This window comes from Phoca vitulina, unplaced genomic scaffold (assembly GCF_004348235.1).
Source record: "Phoca vitulina isolate PV1807 unplaced genomic scaffold, GSC_HSeal_1.0 scaffold20, whole genome shotgun sequence".
NCBI classification, from domain to species: Eukaryota; Metazoa; Chordata; class Mammalia; order Carnivora; family Phocidae; genus Phoca; species Phoca vitulina.
In genome coordinates this window covers 4,096,545-4,115,156 of record NW_022589723.1, presented here as the reverse complement: position 1 = coordinate 4,115,156, position 18,612 = coordinate 4,096,545, and the positions used below count along the sequence as shown (strand labels likewise).

Sequence of the window (18,612 nt, the reverse complement as noted above, 5' to 3'; positions counted from 1 at the left end):
GGGAATGGCTTGATTTAAGATTTATTAACTTGTTTGTAGGCTACCAAAATAGGCAGTTTATAGCTATAAGGTACTCTTAGTATTTTTTTTAAAGATTTTATTTATTTATTTGATAGACAGTGAGAGAGGGAACACAAGCAGGGGGAGTGAGAGAGGGAGAAGCAGGCTTCCCGCGGAGCAGGGAGCCCGATGCGGGGCTCGATCCCAGAACCCTGGGATCATGACCTGAGCCAAAGGCAGATACTTAACGACTGAGCCACCCAGGCGCCCCAGGTACTCTTAGTATTATACATTAAGGTTCTTGTAATACATATTTTTTGCATACCAACCCTACTTCTGTAGGAGGAATCTGGGAAATAAATCCATCAGTTCTTAATATTCTTATGGTATAAATGATAACTCTTAGGATCTCAAAAGTAGTAAAATACCATATCGCCCAGTCAGCCATGTAATGTGTGGTCTATTACATGATTGATTCATATTTGGTATCCTTACCATTATCAGATTTGGCAAACATATCTTAATATTTTTATCTATATGATTTTAACATCTTAAAAATAATCATAATTGGGGGCGCCTGGGTGGCTCAGTCGTTAAGCATCTGCCTTCGGCTCAGGTCATGATCCCAGGGTCCTGGGATCGAGTCCCACGTCAGGCTCCCTGCTCTGCGGGAAGCCTGCTTCTCCCTCTCCCACTCCCCCTGCTTGTGTTCCTGCTCTCGCTATGTCTCTCTCTGTCAAATAAATAAATAAATCTTTAAAAAAAAAAAAAAATCATAATTGTTATTTGTTGAGTGTTTGCTATATACCAGATGCTGTTCTAAGCACTTTTGTGTATAGTAGCTCATTTTTCCTCACAACAACCATGTGATAGTCACTGTTATTATCCTTGTTTTATTGATGAGGAAACCGCAGTACAGAGAGGTTGAAGTAGCCCAAAATATTTCCCAGTAGTTAGAGGAAGAGCTGGGTATTCAATCCTGGTTCTTTGACTCTTACCCAATACTCTGTTCTTAAGTAGCTCAGGGTCCATTGCCCTGTTTTTATTTAAAATGTTTAAACCCCAAGGTGCCTGGCTGGCTTAGTCAGAAGAGCATGCAACTCTTGATCTCATGGTCATGAGTTTGAGACCCACGTGGCATGTAGAGATTACTTAAATAAGTTTTAAAAACTTAAAAAAATGTTTAAATCCCTCTACTATGAAACATAACACAGAAAAGGGCATAAAACAGAAATGTTTAGCCTTCTAAATTATTATCATTCATAACCACCACAAAGGTAATAAAAGCCAATATTTGTTAGCATCCCAGAAGCCCTTACACGGCCTTTTGTTTTAACATTTTAATATGTAAGTATGGAAACATGAACACTATAGTTTTGTTTGTTTTTAAACTTTAAATAAATAGAATCACATGGTGTATACTCTTTTGTGGCTGGCTTCTTTTGTTCACTCTTATTTGTTTTTTAATCATCTACTTTACAATAAATCTGGAAATGGGTAGTTCAGAAGTTAATGTGAGGGCTTTTGTCAGCCTTTTCACAATTTTTTTTCTTTTTTTGGCTTTCCCTATGTGGTTGCAAGAGGGCTGCCACAATTCCAGACCTCATGTTTTCACACAGTTATTTCCCAAGAGAAGAAGCAGTGGCAATTATAGCAGCAAAGCTAATTGGCAGAGTAAAACTCCAAATTCAATACCACCAAGAATGCTAGAAGAGAAATTGAGTGTTTTTGCTTTATCTTGACCTATCATGACTTCTTTTTCTCTTGTCCAGTCATCCAAAAATAAATTGGCTACTTTGCCACTTTTGAATATGAGGAAACTGGGTCCCAGAATGTTTAAAAGATGTTATGAGGGTAACACTGAGTCATGACCAAAATATGATCTTTTTTTTTTTTAAATTTAGTTAATTATTTTTTTTTTAGGGAAGGAGAGAGAGCAAGGGAGCAAGGGGGCAGGGGAGGGGCAGAGGGAGATGTAGAGAGAGAATCTTAAGCAGGCTCCACACATAGTGCAGAGCCAATGCAGGGCTTGATCCCACGACCCTGAGATCATGACCTGAGCCGAAACCAAGAGTCAGATGCTCAACCGACTGAGCTACCTGGGCACCCCCAGAATACTATCTTCTATCTCATGAGCTGGTATTTTTTCTTGCTTTCATCATGAGGTCCTTTTTGTGGCTGAAGAAATTAAGCATGCAGTTGAGTGCATAGTGGACACTGACTGAATTTTCTTCACCAGCATGTCTGCAGCTGGAGACCTAGTGTGTCTGACACACAAGATGTTGTATCCACTCAGTGGTCTGGCTGGTGTAGAAGCCAGTACCTTGTCAGTGTTATATTTTTGTGCTTTTGCACAGTAAAAACCTACATTTTATTCTCACTAAAGTTCTGTGATAGTGCTTACTTAGTGAAACTATTTAAGAGATCAGAAATCAGTGGAATAGTATTTTGACAGGATAATGGTCTCTTGGGGTATTATAAATTCATAATGCCTACACATTTAATTTTCAAAGCTGGCGGCTATTATCTAGTGGCAGTGTTCTGGTCTGACTACTTTATTTCCAATATGCAAAATGATAAAACTGAATTAGTGGACATTTGAACCTGCCTTTGGAGAGATACCTGGTAGCTACAGCATTATTTATTCTTATAAAACAAAGTACTTCTATTTTAAAAAGACAGTCTAGTAAAGAGAGATACCTAATATTCCTTTCACAATTTTGTCATATTGTAGACTTAAGGTCAAGACTTATGAAACCTGTGAAAAGTATGATTCCTATATTTGTGATAGAGATACATGTGTCCCTTTGCTTTCAGGAGGGCATGACTTCAGAATGTTTCCTTTTGAATATTAAATAAAACAATGTTGGCCAGTGCTTAAGAAATTAAGATAGGCTACCTTTTGGCAATTGTGATCCAGTATTATGAATAGTGATGAACATTTGTGTTTTCATTAAAATTAATTGCCTTATTAACCTATGTGTTATATCTTAGTATGTCATGGTGCTAATTGTGTTTGTTAATACGGGTAGGATTTAACTTAAGTAACTTTTCTTAGTTTTTAAAAATAAACTACTCTGACAAAATACAAAGAAAAAATATAAAAGCAAAATTAGCTTTCTTCAATGCATATTAAAATATGATTCTGATATGTGGGTCAATATTAAAACAAGATTCCAAAAATGCATCTGCATTAATGACTCTGAAATATTTATATTTTCTGTTTAAACATTTTTATTATTTATTTTTATACTTTAGGTTTGCCATCAGAAAGATAATGCTCTTGGAATTTAGGTGAGTTAAAACGCTTTACTTTGATGAAGTTAAAGATGGTGTCAGATCTGTATTGTCAGTATACCATAGAGATACCTGTATCATGTCTTTTTAATTCTAGTATGGTTAACGTACAGTGTTATATTAGGTTCACGTGCGATATAGTGATTCAGCAACTCCATACATCACTCGGTGCTCATCTTGACAAGTGCCCTCCTAACAACCCATCACTTATTTCATCCATCCCCCACCCACCTACCTGTATCGTCTTGAGCAAATCATCTATTCTCATAGCCTCAGTTCCACATCTGAAAATGTTAAGAATGGGTTTGGCATTTACTATGTATTCAGATAACACCCAAGATAAAACATTACTATTAAAAACTGTGACAAGGGGCACCTGGGTGGCTCAGTTGGTTGAGCGGCTGCCTTCGGCTCAGGTCATGATCCTGGAGTCCCGGGATCGAGTCCCACATCGGTCTCCCTGCTCAGCAGGGAGTCTGCTTCTCCCCCTGACCCTCCCCCCTCTCATGCTCTCTCTCTCTATCTCATTCTCTCTCTCAAATAAATAAATAAAATCTTTAAAACAAACAAAACAAAACAAAACAAAACAAAAACTGTGACAAGCCAGTGATATCTCTGAGGCATCCAGCAGAAACAAATATAAGATACTCTGGAAGGATATGTATTCCAATTGCATTACAGGTAAATTCCTATAGAACCCTGGCAAAGGTGAATTCAGATTCCCTAATTACGAAGCATGTTAGGATAATAACTGTAAGCAAGAGTCAGTTGAAATGACAACAGAATTAGATCCCCACCCCACCCACCCAGGACCTTAGGTAATTAAATAATTGATATACACTGTCAAATCATTATGTTTAAAGTTATGAGTATAAAAGAAGAAATTGTGTGAACGTGGAACAAGACACTAAAAATGGATAGATTTGGGGAAAACAAAAATTATTGAAATTTAAAAACTCAGTGGACAAATTAAATACAGGCACCTTGGAGATATTGCAGGTTCAGTTCCAGACCACTGCAAAAAAGCAAGTCAAATGTATTTTTTGGTTTCCTAGTGCATATAAAAGTTGTGTTTATACTATATTTTAGTCTGTTAAGTGTGCAACAGCATTATGTCTAAAAAAAAATCTATATGCCTTAATTTAAAAATACATTATTGCTGAAAAATGCTAACCAGCATCTGAGCTTTCAACAAGTTGTGATCATAAATCATGGATTACCATAACAAATATAATAATAATCAAAAAGTTTGAAATATTCTTATTGCCAAATTCTTTGGTAATTCTTATTTCCAAAATGTGACAGACATACAGTTAGCAAATACTGTTGGGAAAAAATGGTGCTAATAGACTTGGTCAATGCAGCATTGCCATAAACCTTCAATTTGTGAAAAATGCAGCATCTGCAAAACTGAATAAAGCAAAGCACAATAAAACAGCCTAGGCCTGTGGTGGATTAGATACAGCTAAAGAGGGGATTATCGAACTGGAATATAGAAAATTAATTAGATAATAGCAAAGAGAAATAGAGATGAATAATATAAAAGGAAATTCAGAGATACAGAGGCAAAAATTATAGTCCAATAAGAATTTCAGAAGAGATTTAGGGAGAATAGGGGAGTAGCAATTTAGAAGAATGGTGGTTAAGAATTTTCTACAGTTGAAATATGAGTCTTTTAGATTCAGGAAGTACAATAATTCTGAATAGAGCAACTGAAGACTAACAAAGACAGAATGAAGATCTTAACTGCTGGAGGAAAAAAAAGACATTACTCAAAGAAGGATGCATAGATTAATTGTAGATTTCTCCGTTGTAGTAATAGAGAATGTAATAGAATGAGATCAATACAAGAAAAAAAATCACTAACAACCCAGAAAGAATTGTATAACCAGCTAAACTGTCATAAATTAATTTCAGACAGATAGATTAATACTAACAAACTTGCTGAGAGAAGTTCAAAAGGATATAATTCAGGAAAAAGGAATTTAAACTTGTAAGAAAGGAATGAAAGAAGTTTTGTGCATTTTATTTATGAAAGAGCACTCAGTGTCTTACTTGGAGCCATTTGACCATCATTTTAAGTAAAATTCCACTTATCCAGTTTCCTGGGTTCTTATAGTATTGCTAATGATAGACCCATGAATATACCGATGTGAGCATAAGAGGAAGTAGAAAAATTACAGCGCTATAGCAGAATCTAAACCACTTAACTCTGGGTTTGTACATAGGTCTGCACACATGTATGTGAGTGATTGCAACATGCATGTGGAGTGATTTAAAGTGGGAACAAAACACCTTGCTTTTTTTTTAATTGGTGCTTGAGAGTATTTTAACCCCAGTATGGTAATTGATGTTTATAACCTGAATGATAAAAAATAGCTAAGTTAGGGAGGAGGAGCAAGATGGCGGAGGAGTAGGAGACTAAATTTCGTCTGGTCCCAGGAATTCAGCCAGATAGGTATCAAACCATTCTGAACACCTACAAACTCAACAGGAGATCGAAGAAAAGAATAGCAGCAACTCTCTGAACAGAAAAGCGACCACTTTCTGGAAGCAGGAATCCAACAAGCGGCAGATCCAGGGAGACTCCCCTTTCTCCCCCTGGAGGAGGGGCACAGCAGTGCACCGCAGCAATCTCCAGGGTTTGGAGATTCCAAACGGGGTCGTGTGCCAGAGATAGAAACGCTCAGTCATAGGCTGGGTGAGCACAGAGTGTGGCCAGAGACCGGGGAGACAGGAGTGATTGACTGCTTTTCTCTGGGGGCTCCTGAGGAATGGGGCCCCAAGGTGTTGGCTCCTCTGTGGTGGAGATTGGGAGGTCACCATTTTCTTCCTTATCCTCCAAAGCTGTACGGAAAGCTTTCAGGGAACTAAAAGCCACTGAGAGCAGACCTGAGCAGATTACTTAGCCTGGTCCCTGGCAAGGGCAGGGCAATTCCGCCTCAGGCAAAGATGTTTGAGAATCACTGCAACAGGCCCCTCCCCCAGAAGATCAGCAAGAACAGCCAGCCAAGACCAAGTTTACCGATCAATGAGAACGGCAGAACTCTAGCACAAGGGGAATACAGCACATAGAATTCATGGCTTTTTTACCATGATTCTTTAGTCTTTCAAAGTTAATTTTTTTAATTTTCTTTTTTTCTTTTTCTATTTTTTTTTTAATTTTTCTTTTTCCCTTTTTTAAAAATCTTTTTTATTTTTCATTTTTAGAGTCATATTCTATCCCTTCATTATAGTTAACCTTATTTTTTATATATATATAAGTTATTCTCTCTTTAAAATTTTGGGATACAGTTTCTTCTAACAGACCAAAATATACCCTAAATCTCTAGCGTATGGCTTTGTTCTAGTCTCCTGCTTGATCACATTCTCTCCCTTTTTTTTTAATTTTTCTTTCTTTTTTCAACCAACTTCTTACCAGTTCCTTTTATAAAATCTTTTATAATTTTCATCTTTACAGTCATATTCAATCCCTTTATCATATTTACCCTTATTTTTGTACATATACAAGTTTTTCTTTCTTTAAAATTTTGGAAGTCAGTGTCTTCTAACAGACCAAAATATGCCCAGAATCTAGTATGTGGCACTGATCTATTCACCAGCCTGATCATATTTGATCATTTTTTTTTTCTTTCTTTCCTTTTCTTTCCCCACCGGTTTCGGGTCTCTTCTGATTTGTTTAGTGTATATTTTTCTGGGGTCAATGTTACCCTGTTAGCATTTTGTTCTCTCATTCATCTATTCTCCTCTGGACAAAATGACAAGACAGAAAAACTCACCTCAAAAAAAAGAACAAGAGGCAGTAATGACTGCCACGGACCTAATCAATACAGACATTAGTAAGATGTTGGAACTAGAGTTCAAAATGACGATTATAAAGATACTAGCTGGTCTTGAAAAAAGCATGGAAGATACTAGAGAAACCCTTTCTGGGGAAATAAAAGAACTAAAATCTAATCAAGTCGAAATCAAAAAGGCTATTAATGAGGTGCAATCAATAATGGAGGCTCTAACTGCTAGGATAAATGAGGCAGAAGAGAGAATTAGTGACACAGAAGACCAAATGATGGAGAATAAAGAAGCTGAGAAAAAGAGAGAGAGGAACAACTACTGGATCACGAGGGCAGGATTTGAGAGATAAGTGATACCATAAGACAAAACAATATTAGAATAATTGGGATCCCAGAAGAATACGAGAGGGGCAGAAGGTATATTGGAGCAAATTATAGCAGAGAACTTCCCTAATTTGGGGAAGGAAACAGGCATCAAAATCCAGGAGGCACAGAGAACCCCCCTCAAAATCAAAAATAGGTCAGCACCCCAACATCTAATAGTAAAACTCCCAAGTCTCAGACAAAGAGAAAATCCTGAAAGCAGCTCGGGACAAGAGGTCTGTAACCTACAGCGGTACAACAGATTGGCAGCAGACCTATCCACAGAGACCTGGCAGGCCAGAAAGGACTGGCATGATATATTCAGAGCACTAAACAAGAAAAATATGCAGCCAAGTATACTATATCCAGGTAGGCTGTCATTGAAAATAGAAGGAGGGATAAAAGGCTTCCAGGACAAACAAAAACTAAAAGAATTTGCAAACACCAAACCAGCCCTACAAGAAATATTGAAAGGGGTCCTCTAAGCAAAGAGAGAGCCTAAAAGTGACATAGACCAGAAAGGAATAGAGACAATATACAGTAACAGTCACCTTACAGGCAATACAATGGCACTAGATTCATATCTTTCGATAGGTACCCTGAATGTAAATGGGCTAAATGCCCCAATCAAAAGACAAAGGGTATCAGATTGGATAAAAAAATAAGACCCATCGATATGCTGTCTGCAAGAGACTCATTTTAGACCCAAAGACACCCCCAGATTGAAAGTGAGGGGGTGGAAAACCATTTACCATGCTAATGGACACCAAAAGAAAGTTGGGGTAGCGATCCTTATATCATACAAATTAGATTTTAAGCCAAAGACTGTAATAAGAGATGAGGAAGGACACTATATCCTACTTAAAGGGTCTATCCAACAAGAAGATCTAATAATTGTAAATATCTATGCCCCCAACATGGGAGCAGCCAATTATATAAGCCAGTTAATAACAAAATCAAACAAATACATCAACAACAATACAGTATTAGTAAGGGACTTTAACAACCCCCTCACTGAAATGGACAGATCATCTAAGCAAAAGATCAACAAGGAAATAAAGGCTTTAAATGACACACTGGAGCAAATGGACTTCACAGATAATATTCAGAACATTCCATCCCAAAGCAACAGAATACACATTCTTCTCTAGTGCCCATGGAACATTCTCCAGAATAGATCACATCCTGGGTCACATATCAGGTCTCACTTGGTACCGAAAGATTGGGATCATTCCCTGCATATTTTCGGACCACAATGCTTTGAAACTAGAACTCAATCACAAGAGGAAAGTCGGAAAGAACTCAAATACATGGAGGCTAAAGAGCATCCTACTAAAGAATGAATGGGTCAACCAGGAAATTAAAGAAGAATTAAAAAAATTCATGGAAACCAATGAAAATGAAAACACAACTGTTTAAAATCTTAGGGATGCAGCAAATGCAGTCCTAAGAGGAAAGTATATAGCAATACCAGCCTTTCTCAAGAAACAAGAAAGGTCTCAAATACACAACCTAACCCTACACCTACAGGAGCTGGAGAAAGAACAGCAAATAAAGCCTAAACCTATCAGGAGAAGAGAAATAATAAAGATCAGAGTAGAAATCAATGAAATAGAAATCAAAAGAACAGTAGAACAGATCAACAAAACTAGGAGCTGGTTCTATGAAAGAATTAATAACATTGATAAATCCCTAGCCAGACTTATCAAAAAAAAAGAGAAAGGTCCCAAATAAATAAAATCGTGAATGAAAGAGGAAAGATCACAACCAACACCAAAGAAATACAAACAATTATAAGAACATATTATGAGCAACTCTATGCCAGCAAATTAGGTAATCTGGAAGAAATGGATGCATTCCTAGAGATGTATAAACTACCAAGACTGAATCAGGAAGAAATAGAAACCCTGAACAGACCCATAACCACTAAGGAAATTGAAGCAGTAATCAAAACTCTCCCAACAAACAAAAGTCATGGCCAGATAGCTTCCCACAGGAATTCTACCAGACATTTAAAGAAGCATCATTACCTATTCTTCTGAACCTGTTCCAAAAAATAGAAATGGAAGGAAAACTTCCAAACTCATTCTACAAAGCCAGCATTACCTTGATTCCAAAACCAGAGACCCCACTAAAAAGGAGAATTACAGACCAATATCCCTGATGAACATGGATGCAAAAATTCTCACCAAAATACTAGCCAGTAGGATCCAACAGTACATTAAAAGGATTATTCACCACGACCAGCCGGGATTTATTCCTGGGCTGCAAGTTTGATTCAACATCCACAAATCAATCAATGTGATACAATACATTAATAAAAGAAAGAACAAGAACCATATGATCCTCTCAATAGATGCAGAAAAAGCATTTGACAAAGTACAGCATCCTTTCTTGATTAAAACTCTGATTCAGAGTGTAGGGATAGAGGTTACATACCTCAATATCATAAAAGCCATCTATGAAAAACCCACAGTGAATATCATTCTCAATAGGGAAAAACTTAGAGCTTTTCCTCTAAGGTCAGGAACACGGCAGGGATGTCCACTATCACGACTGCTATTCAACATAGTACTAGAAGTCCTAGCCACAGCAATCAGACAACAAAAAGAAATAAAAGGCATCCGAATGGGCAAAGAAGAAATCAAACTCTTACTCTTTGCAGATGATATGATATTTTATGTGGAAAACCCAAAAGACTCCACCCCAAAACTGCTAGAACTCATACAGGAATTCAGTAAGGTGATAAAATCAATGCACAGAAATCAGTTGCATTTCTATACACCAACAACAAGACAGAAGAAAAAGAAATTAAGGAGTCAATCCCATTTACAATTGCACCCAAAAGCATAAGATACCTAGGAATAAATCTAACCAAAGAGGCAAAGAATCTGTACTCAGAAAACTGTAAAATACTCATGAAAGAAATTGAGGAAGACACAAAGAAATGGAAAAACGTTCCATGCTCATGGATTGGAAGAACAAATATTGTGAAAATGTCTATGCTACCTAGAGCAATCTACACATTTAATGCAATACCTATCAAAATACCATCAACTTTTTCCAAAGAAATGGAACCAATAATCCTAAAATTTGTATGGAAACAGGAAAGACCCCAAATAGCCAGAGGAATGTTGAAAAAGAAAAAGCTGGTGGCATCACAATTCCAGACTTCAAGCTCTATTATAAAGCTGTCATCATCAAGACAGTATGGTACTGGCACAAAAACAGACACATAGATCAATGGAACAGAATAGAGAACCCAGAAATGGACCCTAGACTCTATGGTTAACTAATCTTCGACAAAGCAGGAAAGAATGTCCAATGGAAAAAAGACAGTCTCTTCAACAAATGGTGTTGGGAAAATTGGACAGCCACATGCAGAAGAATGAAACTGGACCATTTCCTTACACCACACACAAAAATAGACTCCAAATGGTTGAAAGACCTCAATGTGAGACAGGAGTCCATCAAAATCTTAAAGGAGAACACAGGCAGCAACCTCTTCGACCTCAGCCGCAGCAACTTCTTCCTAGAAACATCACCAAAGGCAAGGGAAGCAAGGGTAAAAATGAACTATTTGGGACTTCATCAAGATAAAAAGCTTTTGCACAGCAAAGGAAACAGTCGACAAAACCAAAAGACAACCGATAGAATGGGAGAAGATATTTACAAATGACATATCAGATAAAGGGCTAGTATCCAAAATCTATAAAGAACTTATCAAACTCAACACCCAAAGAACAAATAATCCAATCAAGAAATGGGCAAAAGACATGAACAGACATTTCTGCAAAGAAGACATCCAAATGGCCAACAGACATATGCAAAGGTGCTCAACATCACTCGGCATCAGGGAAATCCAGATCAAAACCTCAGTGAGATACCACCTCACACCAGTCAGAATGGCTAAAATTAACAAGTCAGGAAACAACAGATGTTGGCGAGGATATGGAGAAAGGGGAACCCTCCTACACTGTTGGTGGGAATGCAAGCTGGTGCAGCCACTCTGGAAAACGGTATGGGGGTTCCTCAAAAAGTTGAAAATAGAGCTACCCTATGGCCCAGCAATTGCACTACTGGGTATTTACCCCAAGGATACAAATGTAGTGATCGGAAGGGTTACTTGCACTCCAATGTTTATAGCAGCAATGTCCACAATAGCCAAACTATGGAAAGAGCCAAGATGTCCATCAACAGATGAATGGATAAAGAAATACCATGGAATATTAATGCAGCCATCAAAAAACGAAATCTTGCCATTTGCAATGACGTGGTTGGAACTAGAGGGTATTATGCTAAGTGAAATAAGTCAATCAGAGAAAGACAAGTATCATATGATCTCACTGATATGAGGAATTCTTAATCTTAGGAAACAAACTGAGGGTTGCTGGCGTGGTGGGATGTGGGAGGGATGGGTGGCTGGGTGATAGACATTGGGGAGGTTATGTGCTGTGGTGAGCGCTGTGAATTGTGTAAGACTGATGAATCACAGACCTGTACCTCTGAAACAAATAATACATTATATGTTAAAAAAAAAAAAAAAGAAGATAGTAGGAAGGGAAAAACGAAGGGGGGGGGAATCGGAGGGGGCGACGAACCATGAGAGACTATGGACTCTGAGAAACAAACTGAGGGTTTTAGAGGGGAAGGGGTGGGGCAATGTGTTAGCCTGGTGATGGGTATTAAGGAGGGCACGTATTGAATGGAGCACTGGGTGTTATACGCAAACAGTGAATCATGGAACACTACATCAAAAACTAATGCTGTAATGAATGGTGACTAACATAACATAGTAAAATAAAATTAAAAAAAATAGCTAAGTTATGTGGTAGAAATCAGAAATACTTAAATTTATTAAGGAATATTTTCACCACAGTCTTAAAATACGAATTTTGGTATCTTGAGAGGAAAATGCCAGTTACCTTGAAAACTGACTTATGTTTGTTGAATATCTAGTAAATTAAGTATTAAAATGCTTCTTTTTATTAAGTCTCTTTCTTAGTTTGTGGAAGTCATTTGGTCCTCATATGAGGTAGTATTAATGTCTCAGATACATTTATCTTCTGAAATTGCCCATAATATCATTTTGGTTTTTTACTTCCTAAAGAGTTTTAGATAAGGAATATCCCCAGTGTTCTGATAGTGATAATTACATGTTAGTGATCTCTGCTGCCTTCCTGCCTTAAAAGTATAAACTCTTATTCTCCAAAGCTACAGTTATTATAAATAAATTGGTAGCAGATAGCGGTGACCTAGATTACAGGTAAATTTGTGAAGGATTTTCAAGTTACGTAGTTTTTAAAAAGTTTTCAGAGAGTTGTAGATAATCATGCGCTTCCAGGTGAGTGACATATTATAGTGAGTGGTGGTAACTAATGAAATATTCTGTGCTTTTTCACTCTTCACAGCCAGTATCTTGAAAATTACCTCTGGATGAATTATTCTCCAGAGGTGTCCAGCAAGGCCTATTTAATGTCAATCTGCTGTATGGTGAATGAGAAATTCAGAGAAAATGTCCCTGCATGGGAGGTAACAGATTTAAATTACTTCAGAGCTTTCATACTGTGTTTAAGCCATTAAAAAGTAGAACTTTTGACTGATAATAAATAAGGCTTTTAGAACAGAACTTTGCCCAAAAATAAAGTAAGGGTTGAGAAGAAAGTGGATATATGAAGAATACTATTCTTTTTTGATTTCAATACTTTGTTCGAACTAATTTTACTATGAACCAAAAAATTATGAAAGTGAAATTATTTTTCTATTTCGTGCTTGAAACGAAGAATGGCATGAAGTATAAGGACTTTTCTTTCTTTTTTTTTTAAGATTTTTATTTATTTGAGAGAGAGAGAGAGAGCGCACAAGAGGGGGTAGGGTCAGAGGAAGAAGTAGACTCCCTGCTGAGCAAGGAGCCCGATGCGGGACTCGATCCCGGGACTCCGGGATCATGACCTGAGCCGAAGGCAGTCGTTTAACCAACTGAGCCACCCAGGTGCCCCGAAGTATAAAGACTTTTCATCAGATTGAAATGAAGTTTATATTAAATAGCACAAGTAGATAGTGCTCAAATGAGATAATATTTTTCAGTGTCCTTTTTCACAACAGGGAGTATATATTTATAGTTTTCCATACATAAAGTAGTGTTGCCAAAGTCAAGACAGATGTTTATATTGTAATTTCAGTTTTCTCCTTATCCTCAATTTAGGATCTGCTTTTCCCTTTTTGAAATTTCTAGTAGACATTTGTCTAGTAGACATTTTTTCTTTATGCTAGTTTAATAGAGGCTTGGTCAGTAGAGGTCCAAAATCTAGGTTCTCTTTGGCTGCCATAAAATGATCAGCTCATCAACTTTTTTAAATGAAGAAAAGGCATGGGTACTTGTCATCTTTTTGTGGCAACGGTCTGTAAACTGAGGAAGTATTAAACTCTAAGATAAAACCATGGGCACTTCTCTTGGATATTCACTAAGTAAGAGCCATCTTTGGGCAGATTAGAGCCAGAGTAAACTATGGGCCTTGTGTATTATTGAAAGATCCTGGGGATTTCTTGAAGTTGCTTCACGCTACTATAAGAAGGGAGAAGGAAGATTTTTTGAGCTAAAGAATGACCTGATGAGTTTGCATGTTATAAAGACCATTTTGGTGATTAGGACTTGAAGTAGAGAAATACAGATGAAGAGAAGAGGATACACAAAGATTTAGAAAGTAGAATTGACTGGATTTCATAACTGAATAATTAATAGTAGGGAAGGGTGTTATTTTCAATAACTTTCCAGGCTTGGGCAACTGAGTGTAATAGATGATACTGCCATTTACCAAGATAGGTAGTAATAGAGGGTTGAGTAGTACTATGGAGGGTACAAAATTGTTGAATTGATTTTTGGACTTACTGAGTTTAAATTGCCTTTTGAATACCTAGATGAAATTGTCTAGTAAGGAATCCTGGGATGTAGAGTTAATGAGAGTGATCGACTGAGGATGTATATTTAGAATCATTAGCATATGTTGTTGAAGTCAAGGGAGGGGGAAAAGAAGAATGAGGTTAGAACCCTAAAATACTGCTATGTACACAACAGAAGAAAAGGGGCCCTCAGCACATTGAAAAGGAGTAGGGGCTTGGAAGAGTCTGTTGGACTTGACAGCCGTAATAGCCTCAGGGTCGTCCTGGGGGTGGAAGCCTGCTGTAGGGAAGTAAATGAAAACAACTAGTATAGACCACACATTTGGAGCACTTCTGAAAGAAGAGAAAAGGGGAGGTAGGTCACAGGGAAGCTTGAAAATATTACATTATTTACTTTTTATATATTAACTTTTATACTTTTATATATTAACTTGGATGTTAAGAGTAAAGAGCAGGAGCCACCGTCTTTGAGATTAGTTAGTGGGAAACTAATTTTTGCTAAAGATGTTTCTTTTGCTTAAGTTAGAAGAATTAAAACATTTCAGATCCTTAGAAACAAACACTAAGTTAAATGTGAGCATAATCCATAAAAGAAAAAAATAAAGGAAGTAAAACCATTATTTTAGGGATAACTGGCTGGCTCAGTCAGTAGAGCATGAAACTCTAGATCTTGGAGTCATGAGTTCAGGCCCCCATGTTCGGCATAGAGATTACTTAAAAAAAAAATGTATATATATATTTTTTTAAAAACACACAAAACATTATTTTATTACGTAAGGGTTACTACACCTCTTTCATGATCTTGCCAGAAACCTATATTTGACTTGCTACCATTAATTATAAGTAAGCAAATAATCTTGTTTGTAATTATTTGGTTTTGTTAATAGACTCCTAAAGAGTCTACTGATGTTTGTTTAGGGGAGAAAAAGTGGAGAGCAAGCCATTTCAAAATAAATTTTTATTCTTTCTCTTTTCAGACTTTTAAGAAGAAGCCAGACCACTTCCCATTTTTTTTTAAGTGTATCTTGAAAGCAGCATTAGCTGAAACCGATGGTGAATTTTCACTCCATGAACAGACGGTCTTACTGCTTTTTCTTGATCATTGCTTCAATAGTTTGGTAATTTTACTTTATCTTTGGGGAAAACTTTCACATTTTCTTGTTTTTTAAGTTGAACATAAATGAAATTACCTCTATTGCCAACTCTTCATCCATGGTAATGGGGATGGAGGATAATGCCAAAAGCTTAATTTCAGTCACTTCTCAATAAAAACATTTTAGAAGATCCATTCACTTTTAAAATAGATTTGGACTGGATCTCCTTTTTTCTATCTATACTCTTAAGAAAAATGATAATCAGAACTGAAATTCTCCAAAGGTAGAGCATCATCGAGTCTGGCCAATATGAACTTTGAGTAATGAGATCTGTGCCACAGTTGCACACAGAAACTAGCTTTATTACTTTTCAGGCGTGCTTCATGCACAAGCTGCCAGGTCAGCAGGAGAGTTATGTTTTGAGTTGACTGGTTAGGGGCAGTTGTGGATGATCTTTGAAAATCTCTTGGGTTGTGTATGACACATTTTCATCCTTCATAGGAGTATCTTCAAAAGAATTAAATATTTACAGTAATTAATATTTCATTTGCACTTCTCTACTGTGGTTAAGTGAAGGTCTGTGCCTCTGAACTGATAGTGCATTAGACCCGTGCAGTGCATGGGGTTCTTTCTTATCTTAAGACTGGATATTGATAGATGGATGATTATTACTTGTTGTATTACTTGAGGTACTACCTCGTATGGATCATGTAAAGGCATTAAAAAAAGATTCATGAAGCCCTGAGTGGATGCCACTATTACCTCCTTAACATTTATTAAACTACACAATGCAAATGTAAATATAAACATGATTCTTTATCAGAAATTGAACAAAAAAAGATTTATTTAGTATTAGTAGTTTGGTGCTAGGTTTGGTTAACTTAAAAGCTAGTTTATTATTGAAATACTTTATTTTTTTCAATATGCCATCAGTTCTCATTACTTGAGGTAGTTAGGTCTATGAAGTAGTTGCAAACACTGAATTGGCTAAAACTGAACCATTGCTCCTAGGGAAAATACAGGCTTAGGAGCCTACAAGCCTACAGTCACATTTTCATCAATCAATCAATACATAATCTTGTTTTATGTGTTTCTGTTTAAAGACACCTTACATAATAACATATTGTTGATTTATTAACCTTGAGCTCATGGCCAACAGCACTGTAACTGAAGTCTAAACAAACTTTATGTAACACACGTATTTTCTCCATAAAGTACATCACAGCCTTCTTGCACATAGGAACACTAACCAGCACTTCAAGTCCTTAATATGAAATACTAAAATACCATTAATTTGAAAGTATTGGTGGCATGCTTTCACCACAGGTAGTATATTCCTTATGTAAAGATTTAAGTTAAAATACTGGTGTGCTTATATATTTGTTTTCTTTGTGCCTTAAACAGGAAGTAGACTTGATACGGAGTCAAGTACAGCAGCTTATCTCCCTCCCAATGTGGATGGGCTTACAGCCTGTAAGTATCTAATTTCAGAAACTTATGTGTATATGTGTTATATAGGTGGATGTAGCTTTAATATGGATATAAAATGGTAACTAAAAATCCCCTTTCCTGCTTAGAAAATACATTTAGTTTACTATGCACTAACTTACCATACAAGTAGTTTTTTAATTTTAAAGTTTTTATGTATAAGCTAGTAGATCTTTCACCTAATATTATTATGAGATAAAATAAGGTAATATCTATTGAGCTCATGAAGAAAGGGTTAATTTAGCAAAATGTGGTTATTATTCCATGTGTGTCTTTGGATGAGACTAAATACAGACTTGAGTTTTTTATTTCCTTAGATTAGAATGTACACAGTTATAGGAGAAGGTCTAGATCATGTTTAATATTAATGACTTCATTTTTTCTTTCATCAAATCCTTATTAGATCATATGTGTCATTCTATCAAAACCAAATTAATTGTGATCTTGGGGAATAAAGTTATAACTATCAAATTTCAGGATAAATAATAAGTTTACTGAAAATTCCATTTCCTGCATATGGGGTTTTTGCACATAGCCAGATATGCAGGCTTATTCATAGGTACCAGCTGATGGTGATAAAAACAGACTTACATAAATAATGCTAAGTTAAAACTGATAAGTGCCGTTAGATAGAATATAGTCATGTGGACATTTCCTTGTTTACTTGTGACAGCTGTTTCTATGTTCAGTGTTTCAGACTCATTTTTCAAATTTCAGTGATTACACTAGTAAGTGTTAATGCTCTAATTTTTCAAACTTAAAGCCTTAATTTTAGAAATAAGAAAGAAATGTAATTGATTATTGAGCTTAAGACCTTGACAAGAAAAGGCAGTGTTTATTATTATTTTTTCTTGTTATTATTAACAATTATTGGAATTGAACAGTTTTTCAAAATAGAGTTATTAGTTTCTCAGTTTTCAGGTTTTATCTTGTTGCTTTCAGGTTTTATCCTGTTATATCCGCACATTAGAAAACTAGCTAATAGTGGGTCTAATTTTTATCCTTGTAAACTTGGAGGTAACTGGTGATTTAAAGCACATCATTCTTTCAGGCACGATTGGAATTAGAATTAAAGAAGACACCTAAGCTAAGAAAATTCTGGAACTTGATTAAAAAGAATGATGAAAAGATGGATCCAGAAGCAAGAGAACAGTATGTTGCCAAAGCTTTGTTCCATGTTGGTTTGTTACACTGGTTGTGAGTCTTAGATGATATTGGCTGATTTGTTGTTTCCTTTATATAAGGCTGAACCAAATAAATAAGAAGTGCTTTTACTCTCATAGGAATATTTTTCATAAAGATCTGAAGGGAAAACCACAGCATCAACATGTTTTTCTTCTTTCTCTTCTGTCTGCCCCAGTGATAAGTATATCACTGATCTTCTGTCTATTGACCATAGTTTGTCTGTCATGGATGGTTCTTGATTTTCTCCACAATCTTCAGGCTGTCAATCCAGCTTTTCTTTCTTTTTCTTACTCTCTTATTATTAACAGTGATTTTTATACATTTCAACCATCATTCATTCATTCATTCATTCATTCAACAAATAGTGAATGTTTATATTTTTGCCAGGTACTAGTGTAGGTATTGGGGATATAGCAGAGAACAAAATGGAAGTAATTCCTGCTCTATGGAGCTTACATTGTAGTTGGGGAAGACAGCAGCAAACAGATCAATTA

General features: G+C 36.3%; 1 protein-coding gene across 1 annotated transcript in view; it reads left to right on the top strand.

Annotated features, from left to right (window-relative positions):
• Positions 1-18,612, top strand: part of AQR (aquarius intron-binding spliceosomal factor) — a 111,098-nt gene that overhangs the window by 21,293 nt on the left and 71,193 nt on the right. Inside the window, exons 5-9 of the mRNA XM_032417944.1 lie at positions 3,259-3,294; positions 12,863-12,983; positions 15,329-15,469; positions 16,850-16,918; positions 17,985-18,085. Of these exons, the coding sequence (XP_032273835.1) occupies positions 3,259-3,294; positions 12,863-12,983; positions 15,329-15,469; positions 16,850-16,918; positions 17,985-18,085 (468 nt within the window). The remainder of the gene's footprint in view (positions 1-3,258; positions 3,295-12,862; positions 12,984-15,328; positions 15,470-16,849; positions 16,919-17,984; positions 18,086-18,612) is intronic.